The sequence below is a fragment of the Peromyscus eremicus genome, chromosome 5 (genome assembly GCF_949786415.1).
Source record: "Peromyscus eremicus chromosome 5, PerEre_H2_v1, whole genome shotgun sequence".
Classification (NCBI taxonomy): Eukaryota; Metazoa; Chordata; class Mammalia; order Rodentia; family Cricetidae; genus Peromyscus; species Peromyscus eremicus.
In genome coordinates this window covers 135,598,919-135,618,596 of record NC_081420.1, presented here as the reverse complement: position 1 = coordinate 135,618,596, position 19,678 = coordinate 135,598,919, and the positions used below count along the sequence as shown (strand labels likewise).

Sequence of the window (19,678 nt, the reverse complement as noted above, 5' to 3'; positions counted from 1 at the left end):
GAGGGCTGACTACAGGGAGCCAGCCCTTGAGGAAAAGCATGTGTGGGCTCTGGTGTCCTCTGGGGTGACCCAGGGAAGGACTGGCAGTTGCTTCAGCTCAGAGCTCTGTGCTTTGGTGCTAATCCGTCTGAGATCTTGCCACTCTACACAGGACACCACGAATCACTAAGGATTCTACATGCCTGTCTGTCCTTGGATAGATATGCAGTGATTCGCAGGAACGAAGTCAGTAAGCCATTTGCTGTGGTCTGAATAGGCATGACCAGCTAAAATTCACCCCGTTGAAATACTTCCCTCTGCACTTAGAGGACGATGGGCAAGAGGTTGAAGAGCTGGGGGTTTAGGGAGGTGATCAGGCTGAGAGGTTAGTGCTCTCTTTACAACACGGCTCTAGAGAGTCCCGTCATGTGAGGACAAGGGGTCTCACAGTGACTTGTGAGTCTATGACCAGAAGGCTGGCTTTACCAGATACTAAATTTGCTAATACTTTCATATTAGACCTCCATCCTTCAGAACTACAAGAAATGAGCTCCTGTTGCTTACAGGCGACCCGGTGTGTGGTATTTTGTTACGGTTCCGAGTGAATGAAAGACATGATTCCTGAACCTTGGTTGAGTTGAGTGCCTGGAACTACAGTTTGAGTACTGTCCAAGAAAACACACCCCTTGTCCCCACAGTCTAGCCTGGGACATACTCTAACCTTTAGCTGCTGCCCATACTCTGTGGTAGAGTTATAGCACCACTGCCTTTCACGCCGAGGAACTGGCTGGTGCCATTTGACCCCTTCGGGCCTGCAGACAAGGCTGAAGGGCCAGACCCTCGGGAATCAGGGTTCTGATGGCGTGCGTAATCACTGTCCCACAGTGTTTTTGCCCTCAGCCTTCACCTGTCACTCTTCTGTTTATCTGCTAGAAGGCTGGGGCATTTTTGGTCTTTGCCCGTTTGCCGTGTTGATCTTCTCAAAGAGGCACTTACACTGCCTTCAGGGAACAAGGCTGGTGTCTGAAGTAGAGACTCCATTTCCTCATGTCACCCTCAAGGGGCTCCTGGGTGGCAGTGTCTTCTTGTGGATCCAATGTCAGATATGGCCTATGGAGTCTAGGGGGCAACCAGGTTGGGAATGGACCATTCTCGAGTCTCATGCATTCTAAACCCAATAGAGTGCTAAGTCTGAGGCCTCTCTGCAGGAGGTAAACATTCTTTGCCACACCCTTACTGCTTGCCCTGGTTAGTCTCTGGTCAACTTGACACAAGGTAGAGTCAGTTTTTTGAGATGAGCACAATTGAGAAAATGTCCTCAGCAGACTGTCCTGTGGGCAGGCAGGGCATTTTCTTGATTAATAATTGAAGTGGGAGGGCCTACGCCATGTGGGCAGTGCCATCCCTGGGCTGGTAGTCATGGGTGCTATAAGAAAGCAGAGTGAGTAAGCCAGGAAGAGCAAGCCAGTAAGCAGCACCCCTCCACGGTCTCTGCATCAGCTCCTGCCTCTAGGTTCCTGCTTTTGAGTTCCTGCCCTGACTTCCCTGGATGACAGACTTACAAGCTGTGGGTTGAAATAAAGGTTTTCCTTTCCGACTTGCTTTGGTCATGGTTTCTCACAGCAATAGAAACCCTACTGTAGCGCTTGTATCAGCAGATACGGGCTTGCTCTCCAGAGCAGAGAACTCTTGGCAAGTCTGCCAGGATGTTTAGACTCATGCACACTGAAGAGGACACTGTTGAAAGCTCATGCCCCCCTGTCATCTGTGCATGACAGTGACCATCTCATTATCAAGTAAAACTGACCCTGGCCTTCCTCCTCAACACACCTCAGGGTTTTAAGAATAAGACCCCATATCAGAACATGCCTTGAAAAGAAGGCCACCTCTTGACAAGTCCATGGTTGCTGACTGCCAGGGAGGCAGAGGTAGAGGGATCCCTGCTGTGAGTCCCATCTGGGGTTTCAATGCAAGCGCCATATGTTAGGCTGGGGGCTTTATGTTCTCATGTGGTAGAAGCCCCTACAAATGAAATGTCCTGTCTGAGCAGAGTGCTTGGCCCCCAGCAAGCGTGGGAAAGCCTTATCAAAATCTGTGTTACCCTAAGCTACAGATGTGAAGGCCTTGGCTGGCCATGTTCTTATTACTGGCCTCAGAGAGATTAGAGCCACATGGAGACCCATCCTTGCCACTGTCCCTGTCCACTTGCTCAGCCCTGGTTAATATCAGAGGGCAGCGTGGGGTGAGTGTAGGTCCAGGGGGGACAGTGTGGCCAGAACAGCCTCCATTCCTGTTGTCCAGATTGGACACTCAAATCAGTAAGGAATGGCAGATAGCCAATAGGGGTTGGGCAATTTCCAAACTAGGAGACACACTCACTGGCATCTGGGATGAGCTGCCTCCATTTGCCAAGCCTGTTTGGCAGGAAAAGGAGTACACAGAGACAGCAAGGGAGATCAGCAATGCCTGGGACACACGCGGCCTGTGACCTGCCAGCTGACCCTCACGCCAGCGCCATGAGGCAGACACTGGACAGGCCATGTTTTCTGAGAATCCGCCAGGCTGAGTCTGCAGCGTTCTGGGCCCCTTTGAGCAGCTACCCTCATCCCAACAGGCCACCCCTCATCCCAACAGGCCACTCCTCCCGCCAGCCAGATGTGACTTACAGGATGATCAGAGCAGCATCCCGAGAGTAGTCCAGCAGAATCTCATTCAGCCTCACCTGCCGAAGGGACTGGGGCCAAGGAAAGCCAAGGTCACTGCCTAGGTCTTCAACAGCACCCCACCCCCAGATCAGCTGGGCGCAGAATTACTCCCCTAAACAATTCCTGACTCCCCAGCCCCAGGAGAGCCTCGCTGAGCTTCAGTGTGGCCCTCTGAAAAGTGGGTATGATCATGTGCACCCCAGGGGATGTGGAGGAGATCAAATGAGCTAACTTGACTCAGTAGCAGGCAAAGGGCATGTACCCAGAAGACCCACTGTATAAAGACCAGGGGACTTTATGGAGCAGGTGTAGGCTCCCAGTGACACACTTTAAGAGGACCAGCTTTAGACACCTTGCTTATTCAGTACTTTCTGGAGAGCCAGCTGGTGCCAGGCTGGGAAAGTCTCCAAAGTCCCTGGGTGTGTGGGGCTGGCTGGGGGACACACCTAAACCTAAGGCCATCTTGGGTCCCTCAGAAAGGAGGTCAGCGCCTGGGACCTGAAAGCGGATGGATACTCAGTGTAGAGAAAGGGACCCAAGGCAAGTGAGTTGGCCCGGTCTGGGCCTCTCACCGTCTCACCGTGGACATCACGGATGCCCAATTCTTTGTTGTGAGGACTGCCCTGTGCCTTGTAGGCATTTCTCAGGGCTCCTGGTTTCTATGGAATATGTAATAGCTGTAGCATGCATCCCTTGAGTTGTGACCTCCAAAAATATCTCTAGACAGTTGACAAATGTCCCTACCTGGGGGAGGGTGGCAAATGGCCCCTGATTCAGGGCCACTGATGTACTGAGAGGAAAAGTGAGATCTGCCCCTGGGTGCCTGGCCCTTCTGTTTGTTCATTTACCTAAAAATGCCACGGCAGCCACCGTCAAAAGAGCCTCCCCCGGCCGCATATACAGCTCTGGAAGAAGGACTCTAACCCAGCAGTGGCCAGCACCATTTAACGCCAGCAGGACCAGTCTCCCTACCAAGGACAGCAGGGGATCCGTGATGTTACGGTTCAGCCCTCGCATGTGACCCAAGGACATCTCAGACACTGGGGTGGGCCAAGTGGGGATTCCCGAAGCTCAGGATGGGACTCACAGCTGGGACCCCAGACCCTGGTGAGCCCCTTCCCTCTCTTGCACCTTAATTCTGTTCTTGTTAATCTCCTCATCTGAGATCTTCCAGGGACAGTCCCTCCTCATCTCAGCGACAGTGACCTCATCCTTGAAGCCGTCATTCAGGCGGAAGGGTGCAACCATGTCCTCAAACCGCTTGGTGCTAGAAAGGAAAGTCCAGGTGAGGCTGGGTGACATGGCCTTGTTTCCGGGGGAGCCAGGAACTTGGAGGAAGCTCAAGGTGGGGATACCCCCCACGGACATACTCCTCAGGCCGAAGCATCCAACTTTGTCATCTGTAGTGCATGGGCCTGTATGTGGCCTCAGCCCTTGACACTTAGGCCTGGCATTCAGCAAATTTTCACACATCGTCTGCTAACCTGGACCCTCCCCTCTCGAGCCTACTCAGCACCAAGTACTGCTACCCCACTGTCAGCAAGAAAGACTGAACCCCATCCTCACTGAACTCCTGCTCAGCTGGTGGTAGTAAGCAAATAAACACAAATAAGCAGGTGTTTTAGGAAGATATGCCCTGAGTCCTGCAACAGGGAATAACGGGTAAGAAAGGCCTCTCTGCTAGCTAAAGGAAATGTGTCCTTCTGAAGCCAGTTGTATACACAAGGCAGAAGGCGCTGCGTGGAAAAAGAGTTAGAAGTGCAAAGGTCCTGAAGCATGGTGTGTCCGGCCCATGTGAAGAGCAGCACAGGAACCAGCAGGGTTGGAAGAAGGGAGCAGCAAGCAGAGGGATCTAGAGGGCCAGAGCCGGCCCTTCTGTCTGGAACTCCCAACACAGAACTCACTGCTCAGCCTGAGGTTTCTGATTGATGTCCGGAAGGACGTGAACTTCATGAAATCCCAGTCTGAACTTGCTCAAAAGAGAAATGATCCTGGAAGAGAGATGCAGAATTTTAAAACAGCATCCACTCGTTCTGATGTTTATTACGCATCTGATGTACGTGTAGCGGTGAAACAGAACAGATGTGGCTCGCGCAGGAGGCCAGGTGGCCACACAGTGAGAAATGTGGGTGGAGTAGTAAGTCAGAGAGTGGTAAGCAATGTGAAAAATATTTGATCAGGATTTCCCAAGTGTCCTCTGGTCAGGAAAAGTCTAGGATGCTGCTAGGTCTCAGGCCACACTTTGAGAACTGAAGGTCAAAGGCAGGGGAAAATGAAGAGAGAAACTGAAGGGAGGTGGGAGAGACCAAGACAACAACACACAAGAGCTGAGAAGAAAACCAAGAGCTGCATGCTAGATGGCACCAAGGTGGCATCAGTGGAGACGCCCACTGTGGTCTATGCATTCAGGAAAGACTTCACATCTGGCTGCCTGGTGCATGGTGAAGGTTGGGATAGGCCCAAGGAGCTGGGACAGAGCAACGCCCACACTGGAATCACCGAGGATCTTGCAGAACACATCTGTGGACTCCAGCCCAGTTCTGGGTCAGAACCTCTAGGCAAAGCATAGACTGGGTGATGCCCCCAAGATGTGATGTGTCCACCAAGCTGAGGCCTACCAGACTCACTGGAGGGGGAAGCCAGTGAGCAAAGGCAGCGGATGAAGTGACTGGGAGAGCATGGAGCATCCTAGGAAGGGGGAGTCTAAAGGCCCAGGCTGGGAGCCCTACACCAAGATCCCCGCTGGCTCTTGAACTTAGGAGTGGGACTTTACATTTTTTTTCTAAGATTCATTTTTTATTGACACATCTATGTGTGTCTTTCTGTGTGTGTATGCCATGTGTGTAAGGGTGTCCGAGAAGGCCAGATGTCAGATCCCCTGGAGCTAAAGTTATAGGCAGTGTGAGTGGCCTGTGTGGGTGCTGGGACTCCAACTTAGGTACTGCATAAAGGCAGTGGGTACTATAAACTGGTGAACCATCTCTCCAGTCCCCTCAGCCCGCTAGGCCTTTTGTTTGTTTGTTTGTTTGTTTGTTGTTTGTTTTGTTTTTTGAGACAGGGTTTCTTTGTTAGCCCTGGCTGCTGTCCTAGAACTGGATCTGTAGACCAGGCTGGCCTCAAACTCAGAGGTCCATGTACCTCTGCTGGGATTAAAGGCATGTGTCACCACTGCCCAACTTGGTTTGGTTTTTGAGACTAAGTCTCCTGTTGCTCAGGCTGGCCTCCAACTCACTATAGCTAAGGATGACCTTGAACTTCTGACTCTTCCGCCTCCGCTTCCCCAGCACTTGGCAGCACACTTTCTGAGTGTTGCAGTCAAGGCTTTGCACACATTCAGCAAACGTAACCAGCTGCGCTACGTTCCCAGAAGTAGGGTTTTAAAAGCGGAGCTGTGTAGCCTCATCCTGGTACACGTCAGGGGCCCAGCAGGCCTGGGCTCACAGAGACAGCAGATCGCACAGCCCGCTAAGTGGCAGTTGAGACAGAAGGGTTTTCATAACCGCTGTGAGAGGGACATGCTGTTACCTGACAGGGCCACCTTGAGCTAAGCCAACCTCACGGAACCCAGCTGCCACCCAGAGCTGGGACAGGAAGCCAAGACTGCCGCAGAGCCTGCTGGTCTGTTTACTCTTCATAGGTCCTGAAAGCCAGGTGCTGCTGTCCTCAACACTGCTCTTGGCCTTGCCAAGGAAGGATATTTCATTGGTAAAGTTCTCACCGAGTAGGGGGGAGGAGGGAGGAGACAGGGACAGTACTGCTGGGCCCCCCCAAACGCAGAGGGGGACTAGAAGAAAGAATGAAGGTGGAGTCCTGGTATAGGAGTGGTGCCGGTCAGGGGTCGCCTCCCATCCTGTCCTTGGGGCATCGTGGGCCTGTGCTAGAGTCTGCACCAGGCTCTTCTCTTTGGGCAAACTGCCCCGATTTGCCTGAGCAGGTCTTGCGTATGATGTTCAATCTCAATTCCCCTCCCTGGAAAGTCAGCGTCGCCCAGCCCCTCCCCTACATCTCCTGCCAGCTGGACACCTCCGCGACCACACCTCTGTGTACTTCTGTGTCTATTTAAGACAAGTCACATTCTGCCTTAGTGCTGCGATTTGCATACTGTTTACCCCAGGAGCTCAGGTTAAGATTTAATCCTCAGTGTGTGGGGGTGAGATCATGAAACAGAATCCTGTTCTGGTGTTTAGGACATGTTTAGGATTGGACCAGGTCATTGGGTTTGCATCTCATGATTGAACTGAACTTTGGTGGCTTCTTGAGAAAAAGGGGAACACACACACACACACACACACACACACACACACACACACCCTGCCTGTATCTTGCCATGTGATGTCCTATGTCACCACAACCTCAGGTCGCTGCCAGCAAGAAGGCCATCACCAGATGCAGCCCTTTTTGACTGAGCCCCCAGAACCATGAACCAAGGGAACCTCTTTTCTTTATGAGACAGCCTGCTTCGGGTGTTTTGTTACAGTCATTAAAAAAGGGTGAAGTAAGATACATTTCAGAGGCAAATTTTATCTTAATTAAAACAGAAAACAACACTTGTTGCCAGAAAGAGGTAACACTGAAATAAAGGTGACAGTGTCACCAAATTCTGGCCATGTGATGGCATTGCCTGCCAGGCCAATGAGTCAGGCTTGCTCTGTTTGCTTAGACAGAGAAAATGAGTTCAAGGATAGGCCAGCTTTACACCAAGATCTCCTGCCAAATCAGCCAGAGACCTGCGAGGGAATTAAAAGTCCCTTCTCACCAACAGACTGAGTGTGATTTCCCCATTATTTGCTACTGCATCTCCTGGCTGCCTAGGCCACCCTATGTCTCTCTGTGGGCCTGCATCCCTCCATGGGGGTCAGTGTCAGAAAGGGTTCTAATCTTGCTTCACTTACCTCTGTCCTGACTTGCACACCCGTCTGTCTGTGAAAAGTCTCATGAGTTCAGCACTTACCACCTGCCCCTATCATAGCGAGTACCAGGGCACCAGGGTCGTCTCAAGGTGGGAGAGGAAGCCAACACTTTGGAAATGGAGAGAGCGCCTGCCTGAACCCCAGGCACCATAGCTGTGGGCTGGAGAGAGCTGGCCTGGGCTTTGGGACAATCTCAGGGCCACCCAGGGGCACAGGTGGAGGGCACAGGGATAGGGAGTCAGGCAGCCTCAGGGAGACTAGGTGGCGGGTCAGCACAGCCCCGTGGTTCCCACTTACGCCTTTCTCTCTTCGTCCATCCTGTTGATCTGGCCCCCAACAAACACCCGGATCTTGCATTTACCCCATCTCTTCTTGCGGTGCAGGAGATAGGGGATGAGGAGGGTGAGGCCTGTCAGGGACGATCCCCAGGAGCCAAGAGGAACAGACTCAGGACAGAGCTCTCAGTGCGTTTCCACCCCACACTGCCGCAGCGAAACCCTCCCCACTCTGGACCTTAGCTCCTCACAGCGGAGGAGCTCACCAGATTAAACCCACTGACCATCGCACTCAGTGGCGCTGTGGTTTATTTGGCTAATGTGGGAGGCTTTTTTTTTTTTTTTTTTTTTTTTTTTGAGATAGAGTTTCTTGGTGTAGGTAGTAGCTCTAGCTGTCCTGAAACTCACTCTGTAGACCAGGTTGGCCTTGAACTCAGAGATCTGCCTGCCTCTGCATCCTGGTTATTTGGCCTTTTTGAGACAAGGTTTTATAATGCAGCTGAGGCCGGCTTTGAACTCTTGACCTTCTGCCTCTACCTCCCAAGTGCTGGGATTGTAGGTATGTGACAGCACACCCAACCAATGAGGTGATTTTAAATAGCAAGCTGGCACAGAGTACTTGGTGCATGAGCTGAGGGTGGTGAGTTCGCCTGGAAACATCGGAATGGTCTTCATTTATTTCCTGAAATCTGACCAGTGAGTAGGAGCCATCCCTCCCTGTCATCTCTCCATACACGGCCAAGGCCCAGCCACCATGCGATCAGCGTATGCTACTCTGTGCCTCAGTTTCCCTGTTTCAGAGAAAAAGACTGCATTGGGCTAGCTCACAAGAACACTTGCAGCCGGGCATAGATTCATACATCCCAGCCTGCTTGGGTGTCATTCAGCAGTGAACTACACAGGTGCTCTCGGATATCCACAGGGGAACTGGCTCCAGGACCTGTCCTCAGACGCCCATACCTTCCACAGTGTGGCGCAGGATCTATGTGGGACCTGCACGTGGCCTTGCAAATCCCTTAGGTCACCTCCTATCACACCTGCCACAAACCCCGTAGCATGAAAATTGCTCCTGGGGTTTATTGTGGAGGAAATGGCGACAGGAAATTCATTTGTATATGTTTGATACAGACATGATTTTTTCCATTATTTTGGTCTACCTTAGAAGGGGGCTGATGTGGGACCCACAGACACAGATGGCTGATATGTTCAGTTGAGGTAAGGCTGTGGTCTCTTGCTGACTCTATCAAAGGCAGCATCATTAAAGCTGAGGGCTTTGTTTTAAAACCAGGACAAGCTAAGGCCTCTGTCCACGTTGTCGGCTTCTGGGTCCCACCAGAGGCCTCAGCAAGCCCAGCCTAGAAGGGCAGGTCAGAAGATGCAAAGACCCGGAAAACAGAAAGTCCCAGGGGACAGGGACGGGTCTGAGGGGACCTGACCTCCATCATCAAACAGCCAGTAAATGTCGATGGTCTTCTTGCCTTGCTCCGACTGGAAGATGGTGCTGGCCTGCTCCTCCTGTACCAGTGCCTCGGGGGCTGCTGAAGAAGGGGCACGTCTGAGCCAGCAGGGTCACTGCCAGGACCTCCCTGAAAACAGCCGGCTTTCCCAGTGAGGTGGGCGTGCAGTGGCCAGAGGCACTCTGCAGGCCTGGCCAGACACAGCTAATGTGCTTTTCCATGCTTCTTAGAGTGCTGCGTGAGCCCATTCCCAGCTCCCAGCTCCGCTCTCCCTGGATCCTGAGGACCCTGGGGGACTACTGTTCGGGAGAATGCTCTTCCTTCTTTACAGCATCCCTGTGCAGATGGAACCCGCCCTTCTTCCCCCCCCCCCTCCCCACAAATGCAGCAGGACATCCCTGCACCTGCTGCCAGTTCTCCCTCAGTGCAGGTGCCCCTGAAAGAAGGGGACAGCACGCAGTCCTCTCTGCAGACAGCATCTGAACATGACCGAGAGGGAGGTTTTCCAAGGGTGGACCTTGAGCCCACAGACCCAGATTCATCACTGGTTGTCTTCAACAGGAACTCAAAACCTACAGTAACCCAACCTCAGTTATTAGGACACCGCTGTCACAAGAGAAAGCCATTTACTCTTGGCCAAGTGCCCAGATGTTCTGACACTAGCATCCCCATAGGACAAGAGAACCCTGATCCTCTGAGTCGGGGAGCTGACCCGTGACACACACAGATGGCCTAACCCTGCTGCCCACTGGCTCCCATGCCTTCCTCCACTGGGTCAAATGTTTTGTTTTAACTGCAAATAGATGGGGATAGCTGGGCTACAGGCTCTCCTGCCTGGGATGCTGGGATCCTCACCTCCTGGAGCTCCCCTAATGCTAAAAGAAAGTCCCCCCACTCTTCTCCGGGGTAACTGGCCGCTGCTTGCTTCCCTTTGCCCTGGATCCCGCCTGCCCCCCACAAGCCAGCTGTTTTGACTTCCTCTTGCTCCTCCACAAGTCACACCACCTCAGGGTAGAGGGTGGCCCACCTGAGCCACTCTCTCTCCAGCTCCACCCTCCTCAGCAACAGGCAGGTCTTGTCCTCAGAGAGGCCTCTGAGCACCCTGCATCCATCTCAGGACACTTTCACGGCTAAGGTGACCTGTGTGCCCACCATGATAAGCATCGGCTTTGTCCCCAGAGGCAGCACCCTGGGTGGGGAGGGGCTTTGCTTGTTACCTGCCTAGAGCAGTCACAGTATCTTGGTTGCTGACTCTGTGGCAGTGGCTACATAAATATTTTACTCTTTAGATGCCATGGGAAGGCATGTCCTTGGCCCCTGGTGACAGTGTCCCTGCCAGCAAAGAACAGAGTCCTGCCTGCGTGTCTGCCGGTCGGGACCTCTCTTTGTCTTTCCCACATCTAACCATCACTAATTGAGACTCTCCACAGTCAGGTGCAGCTTCCAAATGCTGAAAACACGTTCCTCTTCGGAGCCCCAAGGACATCCTGGCGATCTCGAGAAGGTCCAGTGCCCATGGCCTTTACGTATTTTCCTTGTGGTGTCTCTATACGGGCGGCCTCCTCCTCTTCGCCTTTTCTCTCTCAGATCCTCTTCACCCACATGGCTATCCGACAGTGACATGGGGAGTTCCAGTTCCCTGTCTGCCCCTAGCTGGAAGCATGACTTTGACCAGGCCGCTTCCCTATTCTGGGTCTCCTCTCTGTTTGGAAACAAATGGGCTCCAAGGAACCATGAAGGACTGGCTATCTACAAGTTGGTGACTTCACTAATTTTTCCCTCTCTTCCTCGCACTGCTTAAAAGAGCCGTTGGTTTTTGACAGGGGCAGGTTGGTTTTTGACAGGGGACAGATTAGGGGCAGCGTGTACTCACTGTGCATCTGCGTCACCTCAGAGACGTTGAGCTCCTCACGCATCCTCATGACACACACGCCATAGTTGAAGTCAAAGGCATCACTGGAAAGGAGATGTGAGGTCAACCCGCTGGCCCTGTGACCTGGATCCCAGGAGACCCGACGTCTAGTGTTGGTCTGTGGGCCTCAGTTTCCCTATGTGTATCGTATACAGGCAGAACTGGAGAGTCATCTGTGACACTCATAGGGAAACCAAGTTAGGCCCTACTTCATGTCACACCCATTCCTTCTTATTAGTTGACTTTGTCAACCTCTCTGCCACTAGTGGAGCTTGGGGACTCTAACTTCCACTTACACAGGAAAACCTGTCCTGGGGTGAGAGCAACTTCCTCATGGTCAGACAGTGAGGAACTGAGAAGCTGGCCCTAGGATTATACGGCCGGAACTGTGAACTGATGAACAGGGGTGCACCTAGGAATGGCCTCCCTCACATGACAATCCAAGGCCTCCCTGAGGGTCTGGCCCACCGGGCCAAGCTCCCTCAACAGATTCCTTCAATCACACATCTCTGGACTGCCTTGGACACTGGAGCAGCAGGAAGCCTGGGGGCCAGATTTTCAACCCCATGTCACAATTGTGTTAAGCAGCTGGGGTGACAGCTGAGTCCCATAGGGGGTTAACAGCAGGCCCGGATGTAGGTCCCAGGGCCTCGAGGCTCAGCCTTGTGTTTTGATGGTACTTTCCCTCTGTGTGGTACAGCAGTGGAAAAGCAATCAAGACGGGCGTTCTCTACACACAAAGGAAAGAGCTGGAGGTGCTGAGGCTCAGAGTCAGGGTCTGAAGGCCCCGAGGACTCTCCGTGGGCCAGTTTCCCACTTCTGCTCGAATCCCACCCGGGAGCTTGCCAGTCGGGGAACTGTGAGCCTCCAGGATTTTTGCTTAACCACCACTGTTCTCAGCTACTCTAGAAAGCGGAACATTCCGGCAACGCTGGGCCTGCACTCTGAGGGGCACGCTTGTCCTGAGCTTTCTCCAGCTCGCCACAGTCTCCACTGCTCCCTGGAGTCCCACACCCAGCCCACCCCACACTTTGTGTTACCTGCTGACTTCAGTGTCTGTGAAGGCCGAGGTGAGACACCCTCTGTCGGTTCCACCTCAGCCTTCACCAGGGGCCTACACTGCCTCTGCTTGGCTTCCCCAGGCCCAGGGAGCCCCAGTGGCCCAAACCAACAGCCCACAGGCTGCACCTTCCAGCTCACTCACTGCAGGATGCCAATGTAGTCCTCCACTGTGGCCGGGTGAGCAGACTGCCAATTTTTCTTGAATCCGACCACCAAAATGTTGGGTTTCATTCTCCCCAGCCCCGAGGCCTGCCGGGGTAGAGGTGGAGAGTCAGTCAGAAGATGACCTGGTCCTCAGGCCCTGGGATCAGCAAGGGCTCTGTTCTGTGACAGTTCATCAGTGTGGGGCTATTGCTCATCCCAGCCACCTTTACCTCCCATGCTTTAGGAGCTCAGGGTTCTGTCCATCCAGAAAGTGTGTCAAGTCAGAGGACTCTTGGGCTACCTAGTCTATATATCCTCTCTCCCTCCCTTTCCATACCTCTCTCTTTTGTCAGTCCTCCTGTGTCTGTCTCCAATGTGCGGGGATTACAGGAGTTCATATCCTAACAGGCTCTGTCTCCCCTTCTCTCCTTGCCCCCCGGAACAAGATTCTTTAAAAGATTTGGAGTGAAATCAATATAACAAACTGACCATTTTAGAGTAGGGTACAGTGGTGCACACCTTTAACCCCAACACCAGAGAGGCAGAGACAGGCAGATCTCTGTGAGTTTGAGGCTAGCCTGGAGGTCTACATAGACAGTTCCAGTTAGCCAGGACTGCACAGTGAGACCCTGTCTCCAAAAGAAATTAATCATTTAAAAGTATACACTTCAAAATAAATAAATGCAAATTCATATATACATACATATGCATATATACACATATATACACGTGTATATATACATATACATATATATGGAGAGAGCTGGGCATGCCTTTAGTCACAGCTACCAAGAGTCTGAGGCAGACAAGGGGTCTGCTCAATGGTAGAGCACTTGCCTAGCACTCAGGAGGCCCTGTACCTGATCCCCAAGTACCACTCTCCCCATCCCCCTACTCCCAACCCCCAAAAGCTAAGGCAAGAGGATCTTTGCGTGAGCGCACAGACTCTGGGGCACACCAGGCAACCTGAGTCAGATGCTGCACGCTCTGCATAGTAGTTACTTGTCTCAAACAAAACAAAACAAAGAAACCCACAAAGCAACCAAACAGAAAGATAGAAAACCAAGTGCACACTCGTCCTCTCTACCTGCTTCTAAAATCTAAGTTTTCTGAACTCCTCCCCAAAAGAGACCTCACACATTTTTTTCATGTTGAGAAACAGTTAAAACCTTTGAAAAAGGTTCTCGGATGCTTCACATGAAAATGTGGAGCTGTAAACTCATTGCCTGGTGGAACATTCTAGATGTTAATCTGAGGGATGGTTACAGACCACTGTGTGGTGTCCACATACGCAAACACTTGTCACCCTATGGTTTTCACTTTACTAAATGTAAACTGTACCTGAAGAAATGGAAGGGAGGAAGGCTTCAAGTCACACAGGCCTAGACTTCCAGCTACCTGGGAGGGTGAGGCAGGAGGATTGCAAGTCCCAGCCCGCCTGGACTGCAGAGTGGGTTCAAGGCCAGCCTGGACAATTTAGTGAGACTCAGTCTCAAACACTATTTTTTAAAGTAAAAAGGGGTCTGTGGATGCAACTCAATGGTAGAGCTGCTACCTAACATACACTGAAGCCCTCAGCCCAATCCCAGTACTGAAAAAAGAAAACAAAAAAACCCTAAAACTAAACTAAATTTAACTAAAATAAAATAACACAGAAACAGGATCTGGGCAAAGCCGCGGAGTCCCCACAGGTGCCCAGGGGTTCTGGGCATCCTTGAACCAGCACAGTTTGAGACAAGCAAGTAGGGGACTCCCACTGCAGCCACTGAAGCTTAAACTGGACCAGGACATTGGGCCTTGCAAGCCGCCGCACTGAGTCAGTCCCGTGGGAAGCCTGCCAGGGCACCTGCATGAGAATCTGGACACCACTTCGGAGGTCCTCAGCAAGGACGTCTGAGTAGAAGGCCTTGATCTTGCGCTTGTTCAGCCACTTGGTGTGCCCACTGGCCATGTGCTGGAGCTCGGGCACTCTCTGCTTTCGGGGTCCCTGTGGGTGAGGGGCAGGTGGTGTCAGGGTTGTCCCCACCACGCCGCCTGACTCAGCCTTCTTCCTGCCCTAGAGGCTCCCCTGAGACTCAGAAGCACTTAGAGGTGTTCTTGATTAGAGGAAGGACAGAAAAAGAGGAAGCGAAGCTAAGCGCTGTGGCATTGGGTGGCAGAGGTAGGGTCAGCCTCAGCTACATGGTGAACTTGAGCCAGCCTGGGCTTCACTCAGGACCTGGCTCTGCTGGCTCCACTTTCCCTGCCCTTCCTATCCCCTGGCAGACATTACATCCAGGTCCCCTGTCTCCTCCATCCCCCGTCTCCCCCGCCCCAATTCCCAGCAAGGTACAGATGTCCCTCCCACCCCCCACTCCCCCAGGAGCACTCACAATGAGCACATGGCCACAGATCATCAGGCTTAGGTTCTGGGTAAATGTGCTCACAAAGTCCACCAGCGCTGGGCGGAAGTTGGGGGGTCCCGTAAGCACCAGGCACTGGGGCCTAGGAAAAGAAGGGTGTGTCAGGAGAGCGCCCTCAGGGCTCTCATGCTCAAGGTGGGTGCCCCTGGACTCCTGACTCCTGATGGCCCTGGGTGAGGCTGTGCACTGGGACACATTTTTCCAGCTGTGACTCCAGGGGTCTTTCAGGTATTTTTGAGGTCAAGATACTAAGTCTCCCTGTTCTTCTTGCTCAGACCATCAGACTCACCAGCCTACCAACTTCCTTTGCCCTGCCAAGCCCAGCGTGGCGAAAGCGGAGTAAAGGTCAGTCATGAGGAAGCCATTGTTTACAAACTCCCTGTACCTTGGCCGGGTGCCTGAACCTTTGTGTTGAGAGGCAGCACAGGACTGTCTTTAAGCACCCCTGCCAGTCAGAGCCAGACTCACTGGTTCATTTCCCAGCTGGGCAAACAGGGGTAGTTAACATCTCCAAGCCTCATCTGTCCTTGCCTGTGTCTGAGGTTAGTGCTGCTGTAGGTCTCAGGAGTTTGTCATGAGTGTCTGAGTCACAGTGCATAGGGCATGAGTAAATCTTAGTGATTGCAGTACAGCCAGGTGTGAGGAGGATGGAAGCGAATGACCCCCCCTCACCGTTGGGAACCCGCTTTGAGGAGCACCCTGGTCAGGCTTGTCACTGCCAGCACCCCAGTATTGTGTCACGAGAACTGGACCAGGAGACCCTGACGACAGAACAGCTTCACGGTGGAAACTGAGGCATAAGGGACCCCTCCCTTGCTTTGTCCTTATTGGGCAATGCCAAGCCTAGCCCTCTGACGGTCAGCTGCTCTCTACCATCCTGGATCTACCAGAGCAGAGGACCACAGCGAGCTGCAGGCTCCCGGGTGGCCCAGACGCCTTGCTCACCGGTAGTTTTTGATGTGGTCTTCCACCTCATTGAGGCCCATGGAGTAGCTCAGGGCAAGGTTGTAGGAGTGGGCCTGCACTGAGGAGCCCCAGTTCACCTCTGAGGGCAGAAAGGAGAAAGCGAGACCAGTCATGTGGGGGAAGAGGGAATGTCTACCTTTCCTAGGCCCAGAGCACCTTGGGTGCAAGGCCACAGACAGACAGACAGCTGGCAGCTCTGTTCCTACCTAATATGTGCAGGTCTAGAGCCAAGTGCTACACATATAGTCACGTGATTAAAGGTTATGTAGTGAAGTCTTGAACTCCCACTCAAAGAGCAGACCTCCGAGACCACCTAGGAGGCCAGGCTCAGATGTAGAGTTCTAGGGTTGCCTCCCTCAGACTGAAGTCCGTCTAGGGCCCTGCTACACGCAGGTAGACCATCTTGCTGAGTGTCCACCTTCACACAGCCACCCTTGGCCACCCTGGCCTGCATGCACACACTAGCAGGTAGCCCCACTAGGAATCTGACAGGAGTCTGGCCCCGAGTGGGCATGTTCCTTTGAGCCTCTGGCTCAGGAAGGCTGAGGTGGAGGCTAGTCTGAGTCTCATTTAAGGCTCCAGCTGGGATGAGGGGCTGGCCTGACTGCATGGCTGCCCGGGAAGGGAGTTGAGCCCTAGGGGGACCAGGGCCACACACCTGGCTTCTTGTAGATCACATAGAGCAGGAGGAACAGGACAACTCCAACGGCAATGAGAGCCGCCCACCAGGTAAGCAGGAACATGATGACCACCGAGATCACTGCCCCAAACAGCGCTGCCCACTTGCTGTAGTATTGGAAGGAGGGTCTCCACCCTGGGTGGGGCCAGGTCAGTGCACATGCCCATGTTCAGGAGACTTCTCCTTCCCAGAGCTGCAGCAATGCCCATGTCTCCATACCCAGGGCTGTAATCCTGGCCTGAACCCACCAGCCAGGGATCCCTAGCGCCCCACCAGCCTTAACTCCAGGGGTGGGTTAAGGAGGTCCTAAGGCATACATCCCACAACCTTGCCTGTTGGGCCCTTATGTCACCATGGTAACAAGCTACACCAGAAAGGGAACTTCCAGCCCTGGCCAAGCATAGCCCCAACATCAGCAACAGTGCCCGATCCCCAGGGCTCTGAGGGAGCCCAGGGGATTAAAAGGATGGTGGGAAACTTGAGTCTGCCTGGCTTTGTGCCAGGTTAGGGCCACCCCTAGTGACCACTGTACCATGGCACATCTCTGAGAGTGCCGGGCACATTGTGGCCTGTATGGAAAGTGCTGGGATAACAGGCCCATTGACGATCTGGGATTCAGTAGCAAAACTCTTCCTCTACGTTCCTTACTGCCCTCTGCTAGAAGGCTTTCAGCAGCAGCCCAGAGATCTGTGAAATTGAATTGCTGCAGTCTGAACGGCTCCCCCTAGAGGTGAGCTGTGCACCACCTTCTGTGCCTGGGAAACTCATCCCTTGCTGGGCGATCAGCCTTCTGACTCCTGAGAAATGGGTGGAACTAGAACAACCTCCAGGACCTGTCAAGGATGCGCTGTGCTCGGTAGAGGATGGCTGGCTTTGTTAGGGTACAGACTGCCCTAACAAATGTGGTTTTTAATTAAGGTTGCTTTGGACTGTCCGCCTCCACCCGCCCAGGCCCTCTGCCCCTCTGCCCCTCTTCCTGGGGTTGGGGGGGGGCAGTTCCGCTTACCGGGTGAGTTGGTGATGGAGGCGTGGAAGCAGCTGAAGTTGATGAGGGCGTAGGAGCAGAGGAAGAAGTTGGAAATGATAGGGGCAATGGTGTTGAGCTCAGCTTCAAAGGAGAAAGGGGCAGCACGTTGGCTCCACCAGAGGCTGCCTGGCACCTAGAGCAGCCCCTGGCACAGCCAGGCCTTGCTACTCAGTCAGCTCAGCCTCCTCATCCGGAAGTGAGTCCTTTGCTCCACAAAGTTCAAAGGGTCGGTGTCTTAGGAAACTGAGGGCACCAGCAAGATCACTCAGCTGGTAAAGACACTTGCCCCAAGCTTGCTGGCCTGAGTTAGAGCTTTGAAACTCACGTGGTGGAAGGAGGGAACTCCTATAAGTGGTCCTCTGCTCCTCACATGTGCCCCTTCCCCAAGATAACAAATGTAACAAAAAAAAATATTTAGAAGAAGGTCAAAGACAGTGGGGATGGACTCCATCAGGCTACTGGGTGACCAAGGGCAGTGGTTATGACACTTTGGGGACACAAATTAATATAAGGAATGCATTTGGCAATGTGACCCAGGACCCCTGAGAGTGGTTCTCAACCTTCCTAATGCTACGACCCTTTAATACAGCCCCTCATGCTGTGCTGACCCCCAACCATAAAATTATTCCCGTTTCTACTTCATAACTGTAATTCTGCTACTGCTATGAATTGTAATGTAAGTATCTGATATGCAGGATATCTGATACGCGACCCCTGTGAAAGGGTCTTTCCAAGGGGTCACAACCCACAGAGTGAGAACCACTGCCTGAGACCATTTTGCAATCCTGCCCACAATGGCTCTTTCTCTTCCTTGTCTCGCCCATCCCAGTATACCCAGATAATCTTGTGTGTGTTCTTAGGGTCTCCCAGGGGGCCCAAAGAAAGACAAGCAGCTCTTTTGGACCAGGTACTTCTGTACATAGCCCCATTGGGTCCCTTTGAGTATCTAAGGTTACAGTCCTCAGTTTGGCCAAGTCAGAGGTACCAGCCTAAAGGTACCACCCATAAGCCTGCAGTTACAAGAAACAGGTCTGGACCTGGGCAGCAGGAGATAGGGGTGGATCTTGAGGCCAGCTGACTAGACTTCTCTGTCCCCTAGGTGAGACACCTCTTCATACAATGCAGGATCTAGTGTCTAGAATCTTCCCTTGGGTGACAGCAACCAGACTGTTAGGGCAAGTCTCATGAGTGGTTGACTACTGGGGCCAGCCTGAGCAGCAGACATCCGGTTGTAACAGGAAGGTGCCTCTCAGTGGGATCTCCACAGCTTCTATGCCCCAGCTTCTGCATAGGGAGCAGGGCAGGGGATGCCCCCTACTCTGCAGATAAGCAAACTGTGACTCAGAGAAATGATTTATCCATAGCCACACAGCAGGAACAGGGTAAAGCCAGCAGAAGCCAGTCAACCTGTTAGGTTGCCCTGTTCTCTGGACACTTTCTCCTTGGGTGGGTCCTGACTGGGTGAGAAGCTGGCTTTCTCAGTGCATCTGCAAAGGTACTGATTGAGCTAGGCATTTGTATCAGCTTGGCCCATCCCCACAGGTGTCCCAGCTGTCAGGACACTGGAATGCAGACGCAGGAGAGGCAGAGACGTTCCCTCCTAACAGCAGAATGGCCAGCTACCTGGAGTGGCTTCATGGCCACCCTGCCTGGAGGCGGGAAAGGATCAGGAGGCCTTTCCAAAGGCCCTTCCTGCAGGCCTTCACCCACTCAAGAGATACTCAAGTGGTGTTTGGAGTTGGCCTTAGCGGCAAAGCAACTGTTCAGTACGTGCCTGGCCCTGGTTAGTTCCATCCCCGACACCAAACAAGTGCTAGTCACAGAGTACCCGGTGACAGCTGGGCTAAGAGGAGCGGGTCCTAGGACCTTCACAGAAGGCTGGGGAAGGAGCCTCTTACCAACGATGATGAAGGCCACCGCGATGGCGTAGGCCAGCAGGTAGCCACGCACAGGCTCCTTGTTCTTGCCATAGCCTTTGCCGAAGAAGCCAATCAGTGGGTACAGCTGGTCTTCGCAAAGGCACTGTGGACAGCGTACCCCACTCTCAAGCTCTGGCTGGGACCTCCCCCTTCCCAGGGCCACCTGCGCTCTTGACCCTGTGTGGTCCCCTCTCTGACCTCACCAGGTTTCTATTCTGGGAACCTTTCTTCACCTGGAGAC

At 53.0% G+C, this 19,678-nt stretch overlaps 1 protein-coding gene across 2 annotated transcripts in view; it reads right to left on the bottom strand.

Moving 5' to 3' along the window:
- The window catches only part of Slc12a3 (solute carrier family 12 member 3), a 36,247-nt gene that overhangs the window by 3,899 nt on the left and 12,670 nt on the right, over nt 1-19,678 (bottom strand). For both annotated transcript variants that reach the window (XM_059262698.1, XM_059262699.1), the window contains exons 12-24: nt 19,417-19,540; nt 17,498-17,599; nt 16,471-16,626; nt 15,792-15,891; nt 14,817-14,928; nt 14,291-14,431; nt 12,443-12,549; nt 11,200-11,282; nt 9,306-9,407; nt 7,892-8,003; nt 4,589-4,675; nt 3,816-3,951; nt 2,646-2,713 (exon numbers count right to left, since the gene is read on the bottom strand). In XM_059262698.1, the coding sequence (XP_059118681.1) occupies nt 2,646-2,713; nt 3,816-3,951; nt 4,589-4,675; nt 7,892-8,003; nt 9,306-9,407; nt 11,200-11,282; nt 12,443-12,549; nt 14,291-14,431; nt 14,817-14,928; nt 15,792-15,891; nt 16,471-16,626; nt 17,498-17,599; nt 19,417-19,540 (1,430 nt within the window). The remainder of the gene's footprint in view (nt 1-2,645; nt 2,714-3,815; nt 3,952-4,588; nt 4,676-7,891; nt 8,004-9,305; nt 9,408-11,199; nt 11,283-12,442; nt 12,550-14,290; nt 14,432-14,816; nt 14,929-15,791; nt 15,892-16,470; nt 16,627-17,497; nt 17,600-19,416; nt 19,541-19,678) is intronic.